At 31.8% G+C, this 27,789-nt stretch overlaps 2 protein-coding genes across 2 annotated transcripts; both read left to right on the top strand.

Moving 5' to 3' along the window:
• The first annotated feature begins 2,220 nt into the window (after nt 1-2,220).
• On the top strand, nt 2,221-3,471 carry LOC145640051 (uncharacterized). Its single transcript, XM_081691361.1, has 3 exons — nt 2,221-2,464; nt 2,602-3,060; nt 3,152-3,471. The coding sequence occupies exons 1-3, from the start codon at nt 2,221-2,223 to the stop codon at nt 3,469-3,471; spliced, it is 1,023 nt and encodes a 340-aa protein (XP_081547487.1).
• A 911-nt stretch (nt 3,472-4,382) lies between these two features.
• On the top strand, nt 4,383-5,102 carry LOC145640049 (uncharacterized). Its single transcript, XM_081691360.1, has one exon. It carries the CDS (start codon nt 4,383-4,385, stop codon nt 5,100-5,102), a length of 720 nt encoding a protein of 239 aa, XP_081547486.1.
• Nucleotides 5,103-27,789: the final 22,687 nt, after the last annotated feature.

Here is a 27,789-nt window from a genome sequence, read left to right as displayed (position 1 = left end):
TATGAGATTGCTGGCGGACTAATGGGGAATCTGGTGGTAACTCGATAAGTGGGTCCTTGTCTATTACATTATAGATACGGCATTCTGATAAATTGGACATACATCAGTTATGTGCATTATTCAAGTAGTGTAGTATGAATTATTAGCTTTTGTTTTACCTTGTCATCTTTTTATCTGTTTAATTACATATTGGATAATTTGTAAGTGTAATGAGTCTAATTATTGGTTCATATGACTTCTTTGCTACTTGTCAAATTGTCATGAACCTGGAACTGATTAATTGTGGATATAATCTCTCAGTTATTTCCTTCCAACCTAGCATATATTTGCATTTAGCATCTTTTGTTTTGGGGATTGAAGAGGGACTTTTTTTAGAGTAGATGAAGAGAACCTTTGAACATCCATAGAGTAAAAAAATTGGTTAAACTTCCTCCGTTATTTTTAGATGCATCACTTTAAAAATGATGGACTACTAGGCAATTTTTAGAGTGCAGAGAGATAGAGAGAGAAAAAAAAGAGGGCTCATGTAATATGGGAGAGATAGAGAGAATTTATTAATTAAAAAGGAAATTGATGCAAATATTGTTAGTGATATGCAGATACTATTAATAAGATACGAAGCAATGTAGTAGATTAGTAGAATTCCTTTTGTTTTGTTTTGTGGCATTGAAAATAGGGGGGGTACTGCAATTAGAAGCTGAGATCAGTGTCAAATTCAGGAATTATTGTATTGATGCTGCCTTGATCACAGAATTTTAAGAAGAACAAATATTGAACAGGTAAACATCTACTTAGAATTGAGAGAAATGTGCAGGTTAATGTATCAAGTTGATGGAATTTTTGTGGATTTAATTTGCAGAGCCTTTTAAATACCTGCTCATTTTACAGACCAAAAAACATCTTCTAAACTGCAGCTTTGGAGAATTTAATATGTTTTCTTTTTACAGTAAATGACATAAACAGAAATCATCAATATCCTGTGCGCATTGTTGAGATAGCTTGATCTGCACCAAAGTAATATGGGTATGTCTGAAAATTGACATGATGTTTAGGAAGGATTTTTTTATATATGCTCATTGCTATACTCATTTACGATGTTTGTTTAATGTTTAAACTACTGAGTTACTGCTTTTAATATGTATATGATAGCTGATGCACCTGTTAGTTTTAAGAGATCATCAAGTAAAGGGCAGAAATCAAAGCGAATAAGTGATTTGATATCAAATCATAATTCTTCTAGGTAAAATAAATGACTTATAATAATGGATTATATTTTTTGTGAAGCAAATTCATAAACTCTTTATGCTTTGCACAGTCAAGCAGAACAGTCAAAGTCCAAAAAGGCGAAATCAAGACCTTCAAAATATACTGTACTTGAAAGTGGGTATTTTGCCTTGGTTTAGGTTTATAAAGTGAATATATATGTAGTGCTTTTTAATCGGATCTGGTGTAATTTTCTCTTCGTACTTCTACAGAAAGACCCGTGTCTCTTAGAGTTACACCATCAAATGCACAGAGTTCAAAGCAGCTAAGGGATGCTGCTAAAAGTAAGCCTTGGTAGAGATTTCAGTTAATAGAGTTAACACTTATATGTTGTTGCACAATACAATTATCTTAAATATCCTTTTATACTATTCAGAATCCCCTGCGACTACTATAGGAAGACCATTACCTACACAACCCTTAGAATTATCTCCGCCTACCTACTGTGCTGAGTGCGGGGCTAAAAAGTTTGCGTTTGAAACCCTGCATTTCTGCTGTGGCAATGGTGATATTAAAATAGCTGCAAATGAATATCCCCCTGAATTAGTGAGACTTTTTACTTCAAGAGATGAAGATGTTGTGCATTTTAGAAAGTATGCTCGATTATACAATAACCTATTTGCCTTTAGTTCAATTGGAGGTAAAACTGATAGAGAAACATACAAAGGTATATATGTCTTTAAATTACATGGCCAAATATATCATTGTGTACCAGACTTAATACCAGATGAGAATGGTCCAAAGTATCTACAGCTTTATTTCTATGATGGCCAAAATGAATTGAAACACAGAACAAATTGCTTTCCTGAATTAAGATAGGATGTTATTGACAAATTAATGCAAATAACTAAAAATAATCCATATGAAGATTTTTCAGATCTTTGAGAGAAGTAAATGTCGGTGAAATTACTAACATTATAATAAATTTAAACATTGTGCCAGATCAAAGGGTGTATAATGCTCCCACTTCAGATGAAGTTGTATAGTGTTACATCAAGTCAGAGTTCATGGCCACATGTTCTTGTGACAGCAAAATCTGCAAAATCCCATCGGATTGCCCATTTTTATGGGTGCTATGACCCTTTACAGTATCCCCTGATGTTTCCAAGAGGTGAATGTGGTTGGCATCAGGGTCTAAAAAAAACTTCTTATGGTGGAGATAGGCAAGTGGCAGCAGAAATCATGAGCAGTGAACACTCCGGCAAATTTTCTGGATGTAAAAGCTGCTCGTAAGTTCCTATCAAAACTATGGGATTTTTTTAGTTAATTGCTTCTTTGCCTATGTTTCCTTAAGATATGCTTAGTTTGAATTTTTTTCTTGGATTTTAATGTATATAGGAGCTTCCGAAAGACATATGAAAGCTGATAAGAATATCTCTGCAAGGGAGTACTATGCTTATAAGCTTCACATTAGACCAGGAAACATGCTCTTAAGAGCAGGCCGTGCATTTCTACAATACATCACAGATATGTATATCGAGGTTGAAAATACACGGTTAGATTTTTTCCGGCAAAATCAAGATACAATAAGAGCAGATCTTTATAAAGGAATTCTTGACACAGTAGAGAGTGGACAGACAAGTGCAGCTAATGTTGGTCATAAATTCATTTTGCCACCATCATTTATAAGAGGCCCTCGTGATATGAAAAGGAGGTATCTGAATGCAATGGCTCTTGTGCAGAAATACGGGAAGCCTGATCTCTTTGTCACTATGACATGCAATGCAAATTGGCCAGAGATAAAAGCCGAACTAGAGCCTGGTGAGACTGCACAAGACCGACCTGATTTAGTTGCTCGTATATTTCGGGCAAAGTTGATTGCTCTGAAAAAAAAAAATCAAGAAAGACATGGTATTTGGTAAAGTGGCAGCAATGATATATGTTGTAGAATTTCAGAAAAGAGGATTGCCATATGCTCATTTCTTGTTGATTCTGGAACAGCAGCATAAGATGAAATCTCCTGCTGATTATGATAGATATGTTTTTGCAGAGATACCTCCTGTGACTCAGCCTGAACTGCATAAGGTTGTATTAAGGCATATGATGCATGGAGCATGTGGCCAATTAAATCCAGAGTGCCCTTGTATGAGAAAGAAGGATAATGTCTTTTCTTGTAAAAATGGATATCCAAAACAATTCACCGCACAAACAACGACAAATAAAGATGGTTATCCTTGTTATAAGAGAAGTGGTACTGAGAACAAGTGAAGGTCAGAAATGCCGAGTCAGATAATCGATGGGTTGTACCTTATAACCCTTATCTCGCAACACTCTTTGATTGTCATTTAAATGTAGAAGTTTGTTCGACTATAAAAGCAGTGAAATATTTATATAAATATGTTTACAAAGGACATGATCGAGTGGCCTTCAATATTTCGGCTGAAGATAGAAATTCTGGAGATGAAATTGCTCAGTTTTAGTCAGGAAGGTGGGTGTCACTGTGTGAAGCGGCTTGGAGAATTTTCGGGTTTGATTTATTTGAGATGCATCCACCAGTCTTACCTCTGTCTATTCATATTCCAGACATGAATATTGTCTGTGTACGCCCGTATGAACGTCTTGATATAGGTATTGCAAGCGGTGTTTATGCTAAGACTCAATTAACAGAGTTCTTTCGTATGAATGCAGCTACTGATAATGGTCTTGGTTACTTATATGGAGAATTTCCAGAACACTATAAGTGGGATGCTTCAGCAAAAACCGACAAAATAAAAAAACCGATGGTTGGGCGTTTAGCTTTTGTGGCTCCTTCTGAAGGTGAACGCTTTTACCTTTGACTACTATTACTAAATGTCAGGAGTCCAAAATCTTTTACAGACCTACGCATAGTTCAAGGTTATGTGTGTGCAACTTTCAAGGAAACATGTCTTAAAGCTGGCATTTTGGAAGAAGATGATGCTGCAAGCATTTATTTGGCTTAAGCAACTGAAATTCAGCTCCCTGGGGCTCTGCGCAGATTGTTTGCAACTGTTCTTATATTTTGCCAGCCGAGTGATCCTGTAGAACTATGGCACAAATATTATTCTGCATTGTCAGAAGAATTTGCACAAAAACACTCTGGTGCAGAAAGCAAAATTAAGAAACTAACTGTCAGATCAGTGGAATAACATTTAAAGGTTATGGGGAAGTCATTATCTTCCTGTGGTCTGGCTATTTTAGTGGATGACAATGATAACCAGATTGATAGGACAAAAGACATTCAAGACGCCTTAGATGCTCCAATTCCTCAGGCTTGTATAGACAGTCGTGGCCTACTAAATACAACACAAAAAGAAATTTTTACATGTATTATGCAGCATATAGTAGAAGGAAAACCAGGGGCATTTTTCGTAGATGGTCCTGGTGGAACTGGCAAAACGTTCTTATATAATGCGCTGTATGCTGAGAACCGCCTTATGAATAAGATTGTTTTACCTACCGCTACGTTTGGAATAGCTGCAGCAAATATTCCATCAGGTAGAACAGCACACTCAAGATTCAAGATTCCAATGGACAGTGATACTTCATTAGCCTGCAGCGTTTCTAAGCAAAGTATCTTAGCAGCATTAATAAAAGAAACAACTCTTATAATATGGGATAAAGCATCAATGGCAAACAAGCAAAATCTAGAATCTTTAGACCTTCTATTACAAGACATATGCGATAGTGATGTGATATTTGGTGGGAAAGTAATTGTCTTCGGTGGAGACTTTCGACAAGTGTTGCCTGTTGTTCCTAACAAGACTATTAGAGAAGCAGCGGAAGCAAGTGTAGTGAGTTCTTATATATGGCAGCATTTGCGGAGATTCAGGTTAACTGAAAATCTAAGAGCTATGGAAGATCCTTCATTCTGTCAGTAGTTTTTTTACTTGCACTGGGAAACGGTGAACTGCAGACAATGGAAAATGATTTTGTTGAGTTGCCACCACAGATAGTGCAGACTTTCCAACCCGATGCTGATCCAATAGATGAGTTACTTGAATCTTCTTTTCCAGAACTTGGTTCAGGTGCTCTGGACCCTCAAATCTTTTCAAGAAGGGTTATTCTAACACCTATAAACGACGATGTTGATACTATAAATTCGTTCATGATTAAGAGATTCCCAGGACAAGCCATATCTTATACAAGCTATGACAGTGTTCTAGATGATAGTGACAGCGTATATCCTACAGAATTCCTGAATAAACTATGTCCACGTGGAATGAGCCCTCATAATCTTGTGCTCAAAGAAAATTGCTTAGTAATATTGCTTAGAAACCTCCTGCCATCTTCTGGTTTATGCAATGGAACACGCCTTATATGTAAAAGGTTTTTCCCTAATTTAATTAAGTGCGTGATTTCTGTCGGACAGTATCAAGGGGAACATGTATTTATACCCAGAATTAAACTCAAACCATCAAGTTCTCAAAAATATCCTTTCCAATTTCAGAGGAGCCAGTGTCCTATCAAGCTAATCTTTGCAATGACTATTAACAAGTCACAGGGGCAAACTTTAGATCAAGTGTTAATCTATCTCCCTCGTTCGTGTTTTTCACATGGTCAATTATATGTGGCGCTTTCACGTGCACGATCTGCGGATAAAGTGAGAGTTATATCAGTAGCTCCTACTTTACAGCATTCAGAGAACTCTATTAAAAATGTCGTATCTTATGCTGTCCTAAAGCTAGCAGGAGTAATCTAGGTGATTATACACTAACTAAGCTTGGTAAGTTGATTTTTCGCGATGTCTAACTTTACTACACACTAATTATCAGGTTAACAACCCAAACGAACTTAGACTAATAATTTGTCATTTTTACATTGCAGGACAGAAATTTCGAGAGAAAGTTAGACCAACAAATTACTAATAAGACAATCCTTGAACAACATACATTTATAGGTGAACTAAGGTGATTTAGAGAGTTTTTTATATGTGATAAATACAGACTGAAAATGTTTTAAAATTAATACTTGCTTACTTGGTTTGTGTTGCAATCTAGAATGTTCTTGATTGAGATACTGATTAGTTAATGGTAAGTGTAAGGTGCTACTCCACTACTCCATGACATTATTTATCGGTAATTTGTCCAGATTTATCAAAGTTGTTTGACTATTAGTTCTTGTATCATGTTACTTTGTGTTTTATGGTAAAAAAAGTCAAATTGTAATTTTGTATCTGTATAATGTCAATTACTGTAGCATACTTAGATGTGAGTTAAATTGATTTTTTCAAAGAGCTTGTCTTGTTGATTTGAGCCAAGGCTTAATAAACTAAATTGGTTCAGGGGATATTAACTTTTCAAGGACAGCATTGGAGCATTCAGCCGACTCATTTTGAGGGATTAGCACAGGTTATATTTTTCAAAATTGATTCTTATTAGCTAAAACATACATTACGATAATGTCGGTCCTAAACTTCTTGTTTTTCCCTTATTTTGCAGGAGTAGCAGGGTAAATAAACTGAAAGCAGGTATATTGTTTTCTTTCTTATTTTCAATATAAAGTTTGTGAAATGTTGTACAAAGAAATAAGACATTGAATGCATCTAATTTTATTTATTGTTCATATATAGATTGTATTGATAATTGAAATTGATTAACGATTCAATATCAGTCATGGTTAGCTCAATTTTTTGGGGTCTGAATTCAGACTTAACTTAAATGCATTAATCGTGTGCCTAATTTAGTTGATCGTTCCTAGATTACCTGAGTTTGTTTGTTGGCTGGGCTCAGGGGTGGTCGGGTGGATCTTGGTTTGGACTGGCGAGGTTTTGATTCTCCCAAGATTGTTTTTGAGTACTCTGTATTAGATACTTCATATAAAGTATATGCTGCCCTATAAGTATATACAAAGGTGTGGCACAATTGTTGAATGATCTATATATAAACAAAAAGCTGCATGTCCCCTAATTTATTTCCAAGTGTAGTAGTTGTGGCTGATGAAGTAAAAATATAAGATTTTCATATCAACTTAGTTTGTTGGATTGCTTGGCTTAGAGTCTTCTATGATTTTTGTTAAGAATAGCCAACATTAACGACTTTATCAGCTACATGTCTACCACCGTGTGCTACTGTTGAACAAATGGGTCAGGTTTTTTAGCGTTCTTGGAAGGAGTCTCTTCGTATTAGGATATTAATTCATCATTATTTTCAAATCAATTGTAATTTTATCTTTCTTTTTTTCTTTTTTGTTGAAACTATTGTTTGTATTTAATCGTTACCTTGTGTGTTTTTTTGTAGAGTTAGTAGCTAATGATTTGACATTTCGTAGATGAATTTTTCAAGTTTGAGTTGATTGTGTGTTGTTGATCTGTGCATAGTTGGAGCTTCTCGTTTTAAGATCAAACCTGAATACTTCATTTTGAAGTCTGAAAACAATGTTTTGGAGTTTAAGAAATTTTAAAATTTATATCTTTGATGACTACATTGCACAAAGTTAACACAACTACAATGTATACTGCGGAATATTCAATTAAAGGTCCTCAGATGTACCAAATATTCATGACATATATTTTGATTTCAGGTCCTTTAACAGTTCAGAAGCTTCCTCCAGAGCAATTTTTCTGGCATGGTTTTGTGATAACTAAAGCATCCGAAGCTAGGTTTGGGAATGAAATGTATAAGATTTTGACGGCTGTAGCATTAAGCATCTTTTTAAATTGTTCCTTGATCATCGGGCAAACCATGCATAAATTGGTTTTCTGTCAAGCCTTCGGCTTACATGTTTTGATGTAGCATACACTTATAGTGGACATGATACTTTTAATAATGATTCTCCTTTGATTGTAGCTGGTAGGAGATCAATCTCTTTGTTGGTTGTTTGCATACTGTTATTAGTGGTAGGTAAGCTAGGCTATTTTAGGAATTCTGATGAGTTCATAATGAGTTGAATTTGTCTACAATTTTGACCGTTTGATAGGAAATTAAGTTCAACTAATAAACATTTTGATGACTACTACTTCTCTAGTTTATATTTCAGACGCAGCCCCTACTGTAGTAAGAGAAGGACTTGTGAGTACAATTGTGCTCATGATTACTGGTGGACAGTTCTTTCCTACGTCATGAACCTTGATTTTACAGAGGTAGGTAAAATCTTGCTCTGCTGTTATTCCTTTAGTTTTTCTCGCTATAACAAGATCCTTGGCATTATTAATTTGTATATTCTTTTGGCTGAAAGTAGTGATACCTTCGTGAAAACAAATATATACTGGGATTCTTGAGTACAATGACTAGAATCCTTCCTCTTCTGACTATACATTAGATAAATTTTTTATATTTTGCATTCATGACTGTGCTTGGTGGTTCTTCTTTTCTAACTTAATGGCAGAAAGTGTTTAGTGAAAGGGCATTCATATATTGTATGAGAAGTTTTCTCTTTATATATGCTTTTATAACTACTTTGTTGGTGTGAAGACTGAAAGTCTGAGCAGTTGGAGAAAAAGCAGCATCAACATAGAATTAGAGGGCATGTTTATGCGATAAGAATCATTCCTTTTTTAGGATGGTCTCTTTTCATTCCTGCCTTTTGTGTGTAACACTATATTTTCAAAATGTATTTCCTTGATGCAGGATTCTTCCTTTCTACTGAGTTGTTTGGTGCAGTTGTATATGTCTCTAACTTCTAGCACTGCTTCAAAATTTTCAAACATATATTTGCCTGCAATTTCAATACTTTGCATTAGACTTGTGACTATTCTCAGTTTCTTTAAAATTTGTGTCTTTTGATGGTTTAATCCAATATACAACTCCTAATTGAGAACTTTGTTGATCTTTGACATGTTGGAGTCTACATATTTTCTGAACCATCAGCAACTGGAATATATTACACTATGCATATCTGTCATGACTAATGATTTAGTAGTTACAAGAGAAGGATCAACTGATGGATCTTTCAACTGTTGATGTCTCATGGAAGTCTTTGCTATCGATATTTCAAATAGACCTACAAATCTTAGTAAAATTTTCTCTTCAAAAAGCTTTTAGTAACTACTTAATTAGGCAGAGTAATATGGGTTTTTCAAAGTGCATTCTCTTATATCTTGTTTTGTTATATAATCAAACATATATTTACCCAACTTGTGGTCAAGAAATACACAAAAATATACCTATCAACTATGTGCATTAAATAACATTGGAGCTTTCTGAGGTATTTCACTTACTTTGTCCGCATTTACATTCAATGTAATGCATCTAAGACGTAAAATGGCTATACTTTTGTGCTCAAGTAAAAATAGGATATTTGTCAATGTTTAAGATATAATAAGATTGCCTTAGTCTGTACATTTAAAAGCCCAAAAACTATTGTTCTTTTCAGGTTTTAAAACCTATATGCTTACATGACAACCTACTAAGGTGAAATGTTTAAATTTAGTTTTCAAGCATAAAATAGAAGTTAGTATTAAGAGCTGTGCAATATTTCGTGTATATATATATATATATATATATATATATATATATATATATATATATATATATATATATATATATATATATATATATATATATATAGGTCTGCTTTGATTATGACTGATTGTATAAGCCACTCCCCATTAAAAAAAAGGAAAATTGTACCCCAATATTTTTCTAGGCTGTGGTTATCTATTATATACAAACAAGATATTATTATTCTATTACTTATAAAAACAATAAACTTTTGCAAGCTTTAAAAAGTAATATAAAAGTACAGTGAGCAGTTGGAATTCTTTACCTAAAGTATGGAATGAACACTACAAACAGTAAGAAGGAAGAAAAAATTTACATTGGTTATTCTGAACACTATTACCAGAACCTTTCCCAACTACTGTATTATATTTTCTATTTTTAAGATCTGTACTAACTCATATAAAGGTATTTCCTCTTTGGCCTTTCGTTTTTTTTTCACAGAAGAAATCAAACAAAGTAGCAGTGACTTACTCAGCCATGGCAGGTATGGTCCCTTCTTTTACAGATTGCTTCCATTATCCTTTAGCTCAACTATTCTTAATGTTTTTCCTATATAAATTCCTTATTGTGTGCTTGTTTAGTTAATATTTAATATTAAGTGTTGTTAAATTTTACATTATCATGTAAAACTACCGCTATACAAAATAACAAGAAAACATTTGTATACATAGATCAAAAATACAGAACAGCTAGACAGAAGCCAGAGTATGTGTACTTGGATCAGTTAAATGCAGCAAGCAAGACTTATATAGTAAGAGTAGTTGTTGCTGAAAAGGGAAAGGACACACTATCTTCCAAAAAAAAAAACAGTTAGATTCCAAACTTTACTTCTAAAGGATGAAAAGGTATGCATTTATTACTTTATATATGTGAATATCACACTAACTTTATTACAATTATGATGGAACTGAAAGAATATTCCTTACTGTAATCTAAATCATGTCAAGCATTATGGTAGGCTGTACAAAAATTACACTAACATATAATGTAAAGTGTTATGGTAGGCTGTACAAAAATTACATTAACTACTCTTATAATAATCATGCTTATTGTATAATCATGCTTTTACTTATGCTATAATCTTGGTTAGCTTAAGATCCAGTTAAATAGAGTACACTTAAAGCTAGAGTATAATGCAGTTCTAATTATGTCTAAATGTTCATGATTCAAGTGAAATATAAAGTATATAGATTTATATTACAATAAAATCTAAAACATCTTCTAAAGATGCTATTCTACAAAGCTTATTATTTTTAGATCTTTTGAGTAACCTTTTTATTCTTTTATAATATAAACTACATCAGTGTTAAAATCACTTTGTTTTAGCAAAAATTATGTTAAACAAAGCACGTATTGTGTGGCACTTAAATTAAATCTCAAACAAAAGATGACTTATTCTACCTATCTAATAGCAAATTATATATAGTTAATAATTTTAAGGAACCTTATAATATAGTTATTAAGCTCACCTTGCTTCATTATCATTTTCTGCTTTATAGGGTAATAGGATGTGTGGTACTTTACTCGGCGATCAAATTGAAGCATTTGAAGAAGCATTACAGTACCTAGGTGAATACGACATTTCTGCTGCACCTAATAAATTCATTGACGAAAAAATGGAGAACTGAGCTTGATTAGTTTCCCTACCAAATGGCTTTTGGTAGTAGAACTGTGATCCATCCAGTTCATCCAGAGCTCGGACCAATTCTGCCTAACTATCAACCAATAGCAAGTATACCTCGTGCAGTTGATCCTAATGAGAAAACGGTATATTGCACTCACATAACAGTTTCACATAAAAATAAAATTAAAAAAACACTAACAAACTTGTTTGAATTCACATATATCGTGGGTGTGGTGTTATTTGTGGAAGAAGAGCCAAGGAAAATTGAAGCCAGAGATGGAAAGAGAGAAAGCTTCATACGAGAAATAGTCGTTACTGATCAAAGGTTAAAATCAGATCAGCTAAATGTTCAGGGATAGTAAAAATATTATTTGATACATATTACAAATTGAAATCACTAACAATAAGCATTTCATGTAACAATTGTGATCAACCGCTCACCATCTCATTGTAGAATGATCTAACAACACCAAAATACTTCGACAAATTACCTAATTGGGCAGAAGCATTCCAGGTTATAGGTTTCAGGGCTCTTAAACCATATACTCGCCGTGGTAAGAGAAAAGCTACTGTACTTTAGATCCTGAATGATTTTTTGCTATGAGAAAATAAACACTATCTGTTTTATTTAGGTTTTTCAATGAATTCTGGTATGTCTACTCGAATAATCTATGAACCTGAGGGAAATCGTGCACGAGAGCTGTCTGACTGGTAATCTTCAAAAGTTAGCTTAGGAAAAAATAACAACCTTTACAGTATGCTTATCATCTCTATAATGAAAAATGTGCAGGGCTAACCTCTTCCACCAGAAGGTATTAGATAGGCAAGCTAGAGTATTGGATGTTAAGTACCCAAGTGAAAACAAAAAAATTGTTTCCATTGCTGAGCTGAGGCTGAAAAAGATGAAAAATAGTTAATTACAACCTCTTCTAAGGTTTACAACTCACTAAAAATTAAGTGTGCCTGCTCTAACTGATATTTTGTGAATTATAATACATGTGTAGCCAAGCAACACCATATAGGAAGAACTTCTATGGATAGAGGTAACTATTCAGAATGCAGAATTAGAAAAAGTTAATGCATATACAGGCTGTTCAAACTGCTAGAAACGCACCAACCTTCCATTGCAGAAGTGTTATTCTTGCACTTCTTGATATAAGAAAGAATGCATCTGCACTGGAGGTATAACACTAGCTCTTTTTTAAAACCAACCATGTCTGTTAATATTGTACCTAACAAAAATTACTTTGAATTTATGCCAGGACTACCTTTAAGTTTGAGGCTAGCGATGGCACAGGAACTATGGCATTCACCACATTCAACGATGACACAGAAAGACTGTTTAGGAGAAGTGCAGCTGAAATATATGCAGTTGAAGTGAAGCGGTAAATTACAATTACCATGTACCTACCTTCTAATTTTTGAAACAGTTTATATATGCCATGTAAATTTCCAAAGAATACTCGAAAGTTCTTACTTCATAAAATTATAATTACAAGTAAGAAAATTGATAAGCTTAGATAAGCGTAGGATAAATCTAGAATATAGATTTTCCAATAAAAAAATCAGTCATGAGATGTCTAAAGGTCCAGTAAAGTTGAAAATGCCAAGCACTCTTATCTTATGCCTTAGTAACCTAAAACACAAAAAGAACATTTTTAGCAAAAATGTCAACGATGAAAATGTCATGCCTTAATTGAGCATGAACTGTAGAGTAATGCTGCTAATCAGTCCCGCCTAGAGAGATTTAAAAAGAAAAGGGAAGTAAAAGAAAAGGGAAGTAAAAAAAAAGTAGAGAAGAAATATAGTCATCTAAGTAGATAATATTAGTGTAATACACGGCCAAAGATATATATTATAATGTTTACAAATTTTGATCTAATACTAATACTTGGCATGATGATAAATACAATGCAGGATGATCACAATGCATTCAAGGCTATTCAAGACATGCTTAGCAGTAAGCCGTTCTACATTAAAGTAGGCCCTACATCGCATTTAGGCCAGAACAATGTCCTAGAATGGACTCTCAAGAGTATTAAACTTAAGGAAGATCCCGAGACACAAGAAGTTCTGCAACCATTTGATAGCACCTCCAACCAAGCAAAAGATGCGAATGAAAAAGATAAACAGCAGACTATGGAACTAGGGAATCTTGAACCAGTCATTCCAACCCCAAACTTGAAGGATTCTTCAGAAAAGCATACACAAGACAACCCTTTCACTGAAACACTAGAGTCAGGAAGACATCGAATCACTTAAGCGCAAGAAATCTTTAGGGAAAAACCCTGTGCAATTCCAAGGTGAGGAAAATGAGTCCCAGCCGCCGCTATCACAAGTCCGGGAAAAGAAGAAACTTTGCTTTGGCGGAATGACTCCAGAGAAGCACAACGCAACCCAAGACCTAGAGATATCACCAGGAAAGGATCAAGCTCAAGATGTACCTGTGCCTCTGAAAACTGACAAGAAGCAAGTCAAACCTGTAATTGTGAAGACTGAGAAACCGAAATAATCTTCTATCGAATCTGCCACGAGAAATGATAAGTCCGTGAACTACAAAAAAATATATAATAGCCTAATGAAGTACTGCAGAACAACTATTTAAGGTGCACTACCTGCACATCCTCTAAGTATTAAATATTTTGCTAGACTATAAATATATGGGCAACTATAAGAACTTTTCTTTTGCTCAGATTAGAGAACAGCACAAAATGCTAAGCACAATAGATAGTTGCCCATGTATTTTATATAAAACTCCAGCATCATGTAGTACTTAATCTTCAGCTTAGTTTCATAATTTCATGTATATAGGAGTAAGATGCTGTAGGAGTTGCTCTTTTGAGGGTTTCCCAAGAACAGTAACAACAGTTAGTGTTCTTGGAAAACACCATACCAAGATCATGGTCTGATATATTGCTAGATTAAAGCAGATGTTAAATTATATCTATAAAAATATAGTAGTTTATATATGTGGCTTATATGAAATTTATTATTATATTGTTTTTTAAAGAACTAATTGAAATTATGAAAAATAGTCATCAAGATACAGAAAATAATCATCTTATGAGGATTCAAGTTTAGTTTATAAAACATCAATACAAATAATTCACATTAACTATAAACTTCAACAATAAAAAGAAAGAAAGGAGAAATTCACACATAAATAGAGAACACATAAAATTTGTTATTTAAAATATTAAAACTTAGACTAATGTTAAGAATTAACATACCATTATTACTGTCAAATCTTTTACACTAAAATAAAAAAAAGACATCTATCAAATAACAGATAATGCATCATATAGGAGTTACAATTACTGAAAAATAAAGGGTACATTGTACATTATATGGCTAGAATAGCTATAAATTGTAGCCATGTGAATCAAAATATGGGAAGGCACCCTTCATGGACTGCAAATACTTCAGATTTGCAGTATAAAATAAAATCAATGTAAGAAAACTTATAAAAAATGTACACAATCTAAAACCAATTCACATACATGTATCTTCTCAAATAAGTCATACAATAATGAACCATAAATAAAGCTTTGAAGCAGCAATCTGAAAGGTTAAAGTTCATGCTTAGTGGAGTTTTAAACCTTGGAATGAACTTGTTAAAACTGTAGAGTTCATGCCTTAATAAAGCTTTGAAGTCGCAATCTGAAATGTTAAAGTTTAAAGCAGCAACTTGGACTATCAAAATGTCATTAGTTAGATTTAAAGTTGGAAACAATCTTATTTCTATTTAAACTTACCAAAAAGTATTACATGTGAAGATCTTTACCACAATACAAGAGCAAATGAATCGAATTATAAGCTATCTTTAGTTTAATTAATACTCAAACTTAAATAAGCCAAATTTCAATCTAATTAATTTTGCCAAGCTTTGTGATTATTGAATCAAAGTATAAGCTATATTACTTTAATCAGAACTTAGCATTTAGTTCATTACAAGTATCCTTTAATCTCTTTATTGATAAAATCATTTGATTGGTATACCATCAAAGAAAAGAGTTAAGATGAATCATATGTTAAAATTGATTGCTACTTGTATGGATACATAATATATATGTAATTAGTATCATCAAATAGATAATTGTAAATCACCTTAAATTATAAAATTGATAATCATAATCTTAACAGACCCACCAGTCTCCAAATTAATAGGCAATTTTCTGCCAATGAAATCTTGTGATTGATCAATTAAATCGCTAGCTGAATGAATGTGTGAGCAGAACCTGAAATTTTGCAAAGAGGCAATTAATCTTTAAGTAGTAAAAATATAAATTAAGAAACTCCAAATATTGACCTTCGAAATGGCCAATTCCTTATCAGCTCAGCTAACTGATTTCATAACTAACGACCACTCACAATAAAACAAAATAAAGCAAAGAGGTGATAACATGGAAGATTGTTCATTAACAGCAAATGCACATAGTTAATGAATATTAGTCATTAATAATCCTTCAGTATTTATAAATGACAAAGTGCACAAGTCATATTGCAGAGAAGTTAATGAATACATCATAATAAACTTAGTATTTTGACACTCGTCTTCCTTAATAAAAAAAAAAAACCCTCCAATTTTCCATAGTAACTTTAATTTAAAGCTAAGTTCATTTATCTAATTATTTAGTTAGCAAAATAGTCTACCAATTACTTGTATCTTTGTGACTTAGAAGGTCCTTCTTAACTCAAAAATGAAAAACATAAATCAAAATGTGAATAATTTAATTTGTTCAAGATAAGATTCAACATTGCAGAATCTTGTCAACAAAGCTGCATCATTGATTCTGAATTGTGAAGAAGCATGCATGCTGATACTGCAGTAAAAAAAAAAAAAGCATGCATGACACTTATTCAGAGAGGACAGCCATTACAATTTATCATGCACCATTCATTTAAAGTTGTAGCCATGTGATGCTTAAAGTGAATGCATTGTAAAATATCTCTATGAAGCTGAAGCAATATGCAAGTTATTATCAAAATAAAAGGTGATGCTTAAAGCTGCACTTATTCAAAGAGAATAGCCATTGTACTTTTAATCCATTGTACTTTTAAACTTGCTCAATTCAATTTGAGCAAATTATCAATTCATTTGCTAATTTAACTTGAACTAAATTACTTCTGCTAAACAAATAGTTTTATTTAATTTTACTTATAAATGATAAAATGAGATACAATAATTAGTCTAAAAAGTCACCAAGTAACAAAAGAAGTTATAACTAGAAATCTAATTACACTAATATAGCTAACAGGCCTATCACATAGTTTATTGCTGACAAGCGAAGTTCGTATTATGGTGATTCTCCAAATGCTTAAGATTCACATTGTAACTTGTAAGTATGTAATTTCTTTGGTAATTCTTGCATTATTGTATTAAGATAATATAAACATTGTCAAATAAGCATTTTGGAAACCTCCTATGTTCTACTGTTTGTGTTCTTGCATCCATTATCGATGAATTTTGGCTTGGTAATCTAGGCTTTCCAAATGCTTGATGAACTGATCATTTTGTACCCCATCCCTTTTTTTTAAATGTGATATTCTCTGTAATTTGTGCTCATCATGAAAATCCCTCATAAATCTTCCTGTAATCAGCCCAATATGCTTTGTACTCCTTAGTGGAGTTTTAAGCCTTGGAATGAACTTGTTAATTATTATGGCTTTGAAAATATGCCTAAATCTGGTCAGGAATTTAGATCACGAAATTATGAATTCAATTGGGTTGTTTAGAGTTTTAGTGGTTTGTGTTCGTTTAGAAGGATTAAGTTTATTGTATGGCAATTATGATGGTTATTTTAGCAATTGAATCTTGTTATGATCATATGCCGCAGTTCTATGCAGTATACTTTAATAATTGGTGCTTAGCCATGTGATTTTTTTTCTTATTCTTTTATAAACAACCATTAGAAAATGCATTTGCTCATTCACATCTAAGAAATATGTTTCATAAACTGATTTTAAAAAAAAAAGCATTTTCTTTAAAATAAAATTCTAATTAAAGCTACTGAACCACCATTCATACAGTGAAATAGAGAACACTTCAAAAAAGCATAAATAAAAACACTATAAGACAAAGTGCTTAACTAAAAAAAAATTACCTAAAAAAAAGGGGGTGCATTTTCTTACTATAAATAGGACTCAACATGTGAATGAACAAATGCAATATACTTCATTCCAACACATTGCAAAACAAATAGAAACCAAAACATCTCTACAAAAAGAAAACACAAATTCCTTATCATCCTAACTTACAAAATGCCTCAAACAATAATTTCCAAAAAATATCAACTTCGCCTTCCTATTATAAACCAAAAAACAATTTCAGCTTTCATAAAAATACCATTCCATCTATACATAAAAACACAATCAGCAGCAAAGTTCGTGGTAAAACAGGGAATCAGCACCAAAGTTGGTGGTAATGTACTGTATTCCCTTAAAATACACTTTATTATAATTATGTTGCCGGCGGTTAAATTTACTGCAGAAGTAACATATTAATATTAAAGTGTATAAATAAATCCCAAGTTATGCATTGAAGCAAATGGAGTGGGTGTTTATACAAAAGAAATGGAATTAATTTCCATCAAATGAATCCAACTCCAACAAATAAACTTGGGAGAAGTGTGCGAATATGAGAAAATCTATAATTTTAGAGATTTTCCATATTACGTAAACGTATATACATTTGTTTAGGTGGGTTGTCAATAAATAAAATCACTTAAAAATTGACAGCTAAACACCTAAATAAAACCCAAATTGGCCGGTAAAGCCAATGGTGTTGGTGTCTACAACAAAGAAATGGAATAATACTCCATAATAGAAGATCATCTCCTACCGACCAACTTAATTTTGGAGGATTTTGCACGTTGGATGGCTAATAGCGAAAAAAGTTTAACATATCATTAGAAGAAATTGTATCTTAAATTTAAATAATGTAAAGTTACAATATTACCTTGTAATTCTTTTTACAAAGACAATCAATAATATAATTACTTTTACTTATTAAATGTAATTTAGTCCTTTTTAATTGTTTTAATATTGTTGAAAATCATAGTAAAGATGAAGCATACCATACCTAACTGCACTATATTAGGCATTTTAACAAGTGTCATGGAAATTCAAGTTTTACCAACAATAATTAATAAGAACATATGTCTCATGAACCTTGAAAAAAGACTGAATACTAATACCCTCGTTTATATTACAAATTCAGCAAGTCTAGGGCATTCATATAGTTATGTAAACTAATTGACAATTATACGATTATCGTATTTTGCAAGTTAGGCAACTTTTTATTAGTTTAAATTTATTTTTCCCAGTTTTCTATTAATCTAGCTTTTACATAATGTAATTTAATTTTAGTTTTGTTTACATTCCTTTTCTTATTACTTTTATATTATTATTCTCTTTATTTTATAATACAATTCATATTCAATAGTACACATTAATATTGAAGATAACATGGAATTAACGCTAATATAACTCCACACTACTCAATAAACCATACACAATAGCTCTAAAATAACCTAATACAATTATTACATACTTGTGACACTTGTATAGAACCATTGAAAGTTACTTGTCATGATTGAACACATGTCCATTCAATTTTATAACATTTCCACGGATCATCTTAGTTCCATTTGGACCTAATATTTTGTGCTTCTAACATTCCTCAAACGCCTAACAAAGGTGCAAATCACAAGACTAAGCTACAGAATTCCTTTATTAGCCCTTAAAAACTCAGCTCCTGAAAAGAAAAAATCGTATTAAACAACAAAAATACTTTAGACATTATTATGAAATTTAAATAAAATGCAAAAAAAAAATGATGAATAAATTGATATTGTACAAGCTAACCTTTTTAAAATTTGTGCATACAGGAATACTTCTGATTTTAAATTTTGTATAAATTACTATAACATCAAGCTTAAAAGAATCACGAGTACTTAAAGAAAAAATTAAATGCATTACTTACAAACTTGATTCCCACATGTATACCTTTACTGCTTGAAATAACATAATTCACAAGCCATATAAATACTCAATCTCTTAGTCCAACACTAATAGACTGGGCCAAATATTATGGGCTTAACACATTAGATCATATATCTAACATAGGTGCACAACACAACACTAAACTAGGAGTTTCTAATATGAAACTGTAACTATTCAACTCCTAAAAAATAAAATTTATATTCAACAAGCAGAATATTTAGTTGATTAGTCCCCATCTATAGCATGATAATCAAAGTTAAATAGTCTAAGAAAACAGCACCCACGAACAATCGAATTACGGCGAATTACATTAAAGGATAAACAACGGCTAATTAGACACTAATCACCGAAGCAAAATCACCGTTGAGGGACCGCGCGAGTTGCGCGCGGGCCAACAACTAGTATACAATAAATGGACAATTTTACAATGGCTACACAAATTTAGTAGCCACTGTAATTTTTAAATCTTGGTCGTACACTTGTTAGTATTAAATCAACATCATTCATTTAGTTGACTTTGACAAAAATATTCTATTTTAAAAAAACTAGGCTTTATCCCCTTCCTCTATACAGTCTATACTACTTGATCATCATACAACTCCATCACAAACCATGAATTCATTGTTTTCAAAGAATTAAATTAAAGGTCATACACAACAGATTAGTGGTCAGAACTTCAGCGCCAAAGTTCAATCATTAATCATCTCTTTTATTTGTACCATAGTATATCGTTTTTGCTACTCCCGTATTTGATTACATATATAGAACTCCAAATTTATTATACATTTATACTATGTAACTGAAAATTATTTCCCAATCTCTTATTGATAGGTTTGTTGGAAAACAATTGTGAAAATCGGAACATGTATATCAATAGAGAAGCAGTTTTTTTTGTTTGTTAAAAGCAGTTTTTGATAAGATTGTTTTTTGCCTTGAATTTTGAAAAAAATAAAAAGTCAAATAAATAAATGGATAAGATCTCCTCCTAAAAAGTAAAGAGTCTAGATTAAAAACTAATATAGTGGCCACAATTTTTCAATTCATGATCCCTACACCCGGGTGTACCATGAGCATGGTACACCCGACCCAAAACGACCCCCTTTCCTTAACAAAACGCAGGCCCAAAATACACCCATTAAGCCTCTAATTAAAAAAACAAAAAAAGAAGAACATCCTCTACCTGTTTATAGTACACAGCTTTTTATTTACTCAACCAGTAAAAAATAAAAGTTACCTCCAAATAAAAGGTAAAATCTTTTCAAAACAGTTTCTCTCACTAAAAATCAATTTCTCTCTCTACAATTTGCTCTTTGAAAAACCATTAAAGTTCTTTAAAAACCCTAATAGATTAGGGCCAAAAAACCCATAATTGGGCTTCTAAAATTTGTGAAGATGGTGAAAGAACATGATATGTAAGTGTAATCTAATCATACAAAGTACTTTTTCTAATTTTAAGGTTGAATTTTGTTTTTTTTTTTTATTTTTGCTATTTTTAATTTTTTAATGATTTTTTTATATATAATTTCAGCACTAATCCTAAAGATCTATCAATGGAATTAGCAAAGTGAGTATTTTTTTTTTTTTTTTTTTTGCATTTTAATGTGTTTAGCGTTGAATTCGTGTTCGTGAGGCTAATTGTGTGAAATTTGTATAATACAACCCACCTTAGTTTTTAATCTTGTTGCTCAGATTCAAAGAGTTGGGATTGATATATATATTATAATATGAAAAATGAAATAAAATTATTCTGTGATGACGGAATAATTTCTTTCTTTGTTGTTGGATTTTGTTAAGTGGGTTGTTTCTTTTTTATTTCTTTTAATTTTTCATTTTTTTGTAATTTGTGAGTCTGGAGCTTTTTTTTGGCTTTTAATTTTGATATATATTTGTTTGATTATGTATTGTGGATGGTGGATTTGTTTTTGTGTTGGAGTATTTGGTTTGTTGACTTGAATTTATTGTGATTCTTTTTCTAGAATATAGGAGTTTTTGAGTTGAATTATTTATATAGGAGTATTATTTTATTTGTCATTCATATAAATGCTTTGACTACAATTAGAATACTACTATGTAGGAAAGTAGTAAGATCTTTAATTTAGAAGTTAATTTGGTATTTCTTGAATATGTTCCTTGGTTGTCACACTGCTGTATTTTTTTTAGCCCACCATCATTAACCGCGACGTGGGGAGTGTTATTTTATTGTCGTAATTTTTTTTGCATTTTTTTAAAGGGTGATTTTACCAAATATTACTAGCTCGCTCTGCTGAAATATGTTGATTTTACCAAGTTTTTGATTTGATTACTAGTATTTAGATCGATTTGCGAGTTTAATTTTTAATTTTGAATAAATCTGTGGGTAATTTGTTTTTTGGGATGTAGTGTGCAACATGAAGAACAAGATGATGAGAAATTAATAGCTTACCTTGAAAAGAAAAATGGTAAAAGTAAGAAAAATATTGAAGGAACAAGTAGTACAGTGGTTCAAGATCCAATTGTGGACCCTGAGATGTTGAAAGCCATTAACAAAGATATTGCTATTACCAAGTAAGAACAACCTTTGACCATTACAAAATGCCTTCTTTATTGTATCATTTTTTTTGTTTTATTTCAGATCTAAACTCTATTTTATTTGATTGTTGGGTTGGTAGCTGTGATAAATAATAGGAGTATTATTTTATATAGTGAGCCTTTGTATTGTAGCATGTTAGTTTGTTCTTTTAATTGTAGTGTAATGTTCATTTTTCTGTAAGTAGATGCTCTTTGTACCTTAGAGTAACTAGGAATAGGGTGTGTTCATTTTGATAGCATGAATGTTCTTTTTTTAATTGTGTGGGTGTTCTTTGTAATAGAAAACAATGTTCTTTCTAATTTCTATGATTAGGTTATAGTTATGATTAGGATAAATTTCCTCAATCAATAAGCAATCAGACTATATGGAAGAAAAGGAGTAGTCTTTCCATAAGCGTCCCCACTCCAATGTGCGTGTTTTTAGATTCTCTATTGAATTCATTTTCATGGAAAAAACAATTGGTACAATAGCCAATGTTGCAAACCCATAAGCATCTCAGTTTCTACATAGCAACCAATCAAGCTTAACCCACCCCATAAAGTGCAGGTAAGCATATTTCCATTCTTGATGATGACAGGTTCCCAAGTAAGAAGTCAAACTAAGTTTGACATCATTATTTATCATGAGGAGTTTCTAGTTAACAAAGCTATTTATAGTAGTTGAGAAGGATTTCGTTGGTTATAAAAATGTAATGTACTTTTTATTAAATTTGAATGTTCTTTTTTTTTTTTTTTTTATAATTTGAATGTTTTTTTTCATAGTCTTTTTGCACTTTAAAAGTAATATTGTTCTTTAAAACGGAAAATAATGTTCTTTTTCCAATAAAGTTATTGCTAGGTTAAGGATAGTTTAGAGGCTAATTTAATTTTTAAGGTCTGAACGTTTTAGTTTGCCCTTACTTGTTGTTATTATTATTTTATAATATGTTAGACAAATTTTCACTTTGTGTACATTTTAAGGATAGTATTTGTGTACATTTGTTAGAGACTCAATGTTCATTTTATAAGCATTTAATTTTTTGATTCTTTAACTTAATATTGAAGATCTGAGGATGATGTTGAAGTACCAAAGCAATCTGGTTTAGTAGAGCCTAATACTGAGGATGAAACAAAGCGAGACAAAGAACATTGGGATGATGATGGGCCTAAAAAGACGCCTTACCGATTTAAACAAATTGCAAGGAAAAAAGGGTAATGTCATTTATAATTCAATATTTAGTAGTCCATATTATTTTTATATATGTATTGCATGCTGATTTTTTTTTTTTTTTTTTTTTGTTTTTTTTTTTGTTGTCATTTCTAGTAAAAAGAAGAGTGGGAAAGTTCAAGATAAACATGCGGAAGATGTAGCTGATCAATCAGAAGCACAATAAATTGTTCAGGCTCCACAAGTGGTTGCAGTAGAGACTCAACAAAAATTAAAGAAAGACATAAAAGGAGTTGCACAAAAAAAGGTAGTATCCTTAGATGATAATAATGGTGATGAAGGAACTAGAATAAAGCTGACAACGAGGCAAACTCTTATGCCGTTGATGCACTTGGTCCAGCCGTCGGCTAACCAAGTTGATAAGCTTCAAGCGATAAAGGATATGGGTTTTGGTGGATTCTTGCATTTAGATTTTCCCCACAATTACCCTGAATTTTCAGCACAACTTGTATCGAATTTTGATGCTGTAGGAATGAAAATAGATTTGGATAGAAATAGTTCACTTGATGTAAAAGCTGCTGATGTGCACATGGTATATGGAATACCAAGTGGAGGAAAGGAAATTGCAGATGCAAAGGATGGCAATGCAGATTATAAGGAGGTGGTTGTTATAAGAGATACCATGGAGGAGTACTCCCAAATAATGTGAACAAACTTGTGAGCAAATTAGCACCTGCTGAAACTCCTCTTGATGATGATTGGAAGAGAAGTTTTTTGGTGTTGGTTGTAAACTGTTGCATAAAGAGTATTCAAAATCAATAACCTTATCTCAGGTATGTTGCACAAAATCGTTTAATAAGTAACTTTAATGTATGTGCATTATCTTAATATGAAACGTTCTTTCCTTTTTTTTATACGTAGGTTTTTACACACTGCGATCGATGTAAATCGCATTTCTGAATATGACTGGTGTAGTTACACTATAGAGAGCTTGATTGAGTGGGTTATTTGTTGGAAAAGAGGTGTTACTAGGTTTTTCTTTGGGCCCTTACCATTTCTTGAATGCTTCACTCGAGTTTTAATTAGTCTTGCATTTATCTTATAATATTTTATGTGCATATAATTGTCTTGATATCTATTTTTTAAAAGTAAAAATCTATTACGTTGTGATAGGTGTGCTACTTTGATCGGCTACAAAAGATGACTTTGGAGAAAAGAAGGGACTTCTCTCTTATTAAGGTCTGGACTAATGATCTTATTAAGGATAGAAAAGACCTTGAAATGAGGTTAGGCTTTGGTCTTGGTATTTTGTTGGACAGAGTGCAACCGCCAATTGTTGTGGACATCCTAATTCCACAACATCTATTAGGTATGAACCAAGAGTTGGTGGTGGTACCGGCCCAACCAGAGATGAGGCAACAACAGGAGGAAGAGCAGCTGCCTGGAAGTAATGTAAACGAACAACGTGGGCAACATCAAGCACAACATCAACACGAAACAGTAGAGCAGCAAAAACCTCAAGGAGAGCAACAACAAAAAGAACATCAAAATGGTGGAGAACAACAAAAACAAGAGAAAAAAGGCCCATAAAATGTACAGGTACAATTTATATGTATTATTTGATGTAATGTACTTAATTTTATTTTTTATGTTCTTCTTAATAAAAAATTATGTTCTTCTTACTAAAATATTATGTTCATCGTAGTTCAAAACAATATTCATTTTGATATTAAATTATTTTTTATTCCATTTCTTGCTGAAATTTTCAAATATTGAAATAAATGTTCTTTATTTTTTATTCAATGTTCTTAGATTTTTATCAAATGCTCTTTTTGTCATTAAATGATGTTCTTTTTATATATTATGGATACTCAATAATGGTTTAAATTTAATTTTTTAATGTGTTCTTTTTTGGTGAATTTTAATGATGTAGTTTATATTATTCTATAATATAGTGTATGTGTATTAATACTCATTCAGTTAATTGTTAAAATGTCAAGAGTATAATCAAATGCTCCGAGAGGTAACCGAAAGGATTGCCAATGATTTTGTCAGCCTCTCTAATATCTTAAAATTAGGTGAGAGGTTCCATGCAACCCCGTTGGTTGATGGGAACACTATGTACAATCTTACAGCCATGTGGTCAAAGTGTGCCGAAGTCAATTTTTCGAATGTAATGCAACATACACAAGGTCAACATGCCGTGGGAGCATCAATACTTAGTCAAGACACTGACTTCTTTGAATCAGATTGGTTTGGGGACATGATTGACGATGTCGTGAAGAATGTGATGATGGCTAGTATGCAAGACAATCCATCAACATATGTTTCACCTATCCATCCCCTTATTTTCAGTCAGGAGCTCACACCGCCACATGCTCATGTTCATGTTAATGATCTTCCAGTTCATTTAGATTTACCGATTGGGGTAGACAGTACTAAACTCAGCGAACGTAATAAGGAAGAAGATGATGATGCTTTGGAAAAAGAAGATGTGGGGGCAGATGAGTTAGAAAGTGAAAAAAGTGTAGGGTATGGTCTTTTTTTTGTATATATTTTATCTATTTCATTTTTTTATATTGACAAGGTTCTTTATATTATTATACTATGTATTTGTTTAATTATTTATGTGTTATTACAGTGCTGCAAATCTGGAAAACCTTGATGTGAAAAAAGGTCAAAAAAGAAAGGAAAAAATGGAGGAAAAGAGGTATAAATTCTTGTTCTTTTTTAATTAGATTTATGTTCTTTTTTTAATTAGATCTATGTTCTTTTATATAAAATAAATGGAATTATTTTTTATAGTGATATAATTCTTTTTAAATTAAATTTGTAGGATTTCTCCTAAAAATACTAAGAGAATTAGGAAGGTGGGACAGGTTTTCACGTCTCCTTTCCTGGTTAAGTACTCTCATTTGATAGATGGAACAGAAGAATTTAAAAATGCTTTCTTAGAATATGTTTATTCAAGTGAACTTGATAAAGAGTATGATAATTTAGTCCTTTTTTTTGTTTTTTTTTTCCCGTTTATTCAAGTTAATATTTGAGATTATATGTTTTACTGGTTATACCTCTATGCTTTCCTTATTTTGTTTCATTTTAATTTATTAAGCGAGCCTTTATATGATGATGGACATTCAATTATGACAAGAGAAAACATTAAAACACTTGGTGACAATGTCTACATCAACAATAACATCATTGATGCTTGGTGTCTCATCCTAAATGCAAGGAATGCAATTGATGACAAAAAGAGATTGTTCTTTCCGAACGAAGCCTTTGTAAGAGTAGTTCATTTGATAATAACCTCTTGTTTTGTCACTTTAACTTTAAAAATATTCTTAATGTGATTTTTTTAATTTTTTTTTATATTTTTTTGTATGATAGAACTTGTTATGCTTCAATGAATCATACGTTGATGACAGTCAAGTAGCTACAGATGGTATTAGGCTCGATAAATTCATTGAAAGTATCGAATTTTGGTTAATTGATTGCAAAATGGAATCTGTTCAAGGATATCAATTGGTAAGTCGTAAATTTGTTTTAATTTTTATTTCATACATAAGGTGAATATAATAATTGCTCAATGATCTTTATTTTCATACGACATATTCTTTCTAATGTAGTCAATGTTATTTAATGTTACGTACTTACATATTGTTTTTTCTTTTCCAATTGTTACAGTTCTTTTTTCCTGTGTATGCACATGATCATTTTTACGTCATGGTCATAAACACAAAGTCAAAGTGTGTTGAAATACTTGATAACAGACCGCTAGTACAGAGTGTTACGTTTGAGGAAAAGTATCATGACTTTCCAGAGAAATTAGTATGTTGTAAATGATAATATAAACTTAATGTTCTTCATCATTTTATGTAGTGTTCTTCTATATAACTGATATGTACTTTTTTGTTGTTAATTGAGGGATGCCTTTGCAATGTACTTGAACAAGTATGAAATTAAGATAGGGGAAAAAATGCCGACATATACTGTCAAATTGGTTGAAATGTCATGGAGAACTTTAAGCAACAATATTGATTGTGGCATATACACAATGCGCCACATGGAGACGTACTTTGGAAAGCGAAGATGGAATTGTGGCCTTCAAGCTGATAATGTAAGATATATATTAATATGTCATGCATTTTTATTCTAATTACATTCACTAATAATTTTTTTAATTTATGTGTGATAGTTTGATGCATTGAAGAGTCTAAGGATGCGGTATACATATGAGCTTATTGTAGACGATCTCAATAAATACAAGGCGGATGTTAGCGTCAAGGCTAGGAAATATTACAGTGCAATAAGCAAAAAACTAGTGATTGTTGTGATTCTTACATATGAACAATTGATAGTATTTTTTTGGGAATCAATTCTAAATTATTTTTGTACCTAAATTTGGGTTGCAAAAATTAATCTGAAATTGCAATTTAAATTTGGAGAAATGAGGTTTTTTGTTTTTGTATCCTTTTTTTTATGTTCTTTTTAATATATGCATTGTTCTTTTTAATAGATGTGATGTTCTTTTAAATATATGCTATGTTCTTTTTTATAAAAACCGATGTTCTTTTTAATATATGTTATGTTCCTTTAAAATATCTGCGATGTTCTTTGTTATTATTGAAGAGCGGCTAGTTCAAATTATGAGTCAAAGTGATTATAAAAGAAGGAAAAAACTTGATTCTTTTTCTCAAGAAATGATCACCTCTACACTAAGAAAAATAGTAAACTAGCAGCAACTACTCTAAACATTAAATGGTTAACAAAAAGAAGCTAAACCC

The sequence above is a fragment of the Chenopodium album genome, chromosome 7 (genome assembly GCF_948465745.1).
Source record: "Chenopodium album chromosome 7, dcCheAlbu1.1, whole genome shotgun sequence".
Lineage (NCBI taxonomy): Eukaryota > Viridiplantae > Streptophyta > Magnoliopsida > Caryophyllales > Amaranthaceae > Chenopodium > Chenopodium album.
This window is presented reverse-complemented; position numbering and strand designations above follow the sequence as displayed.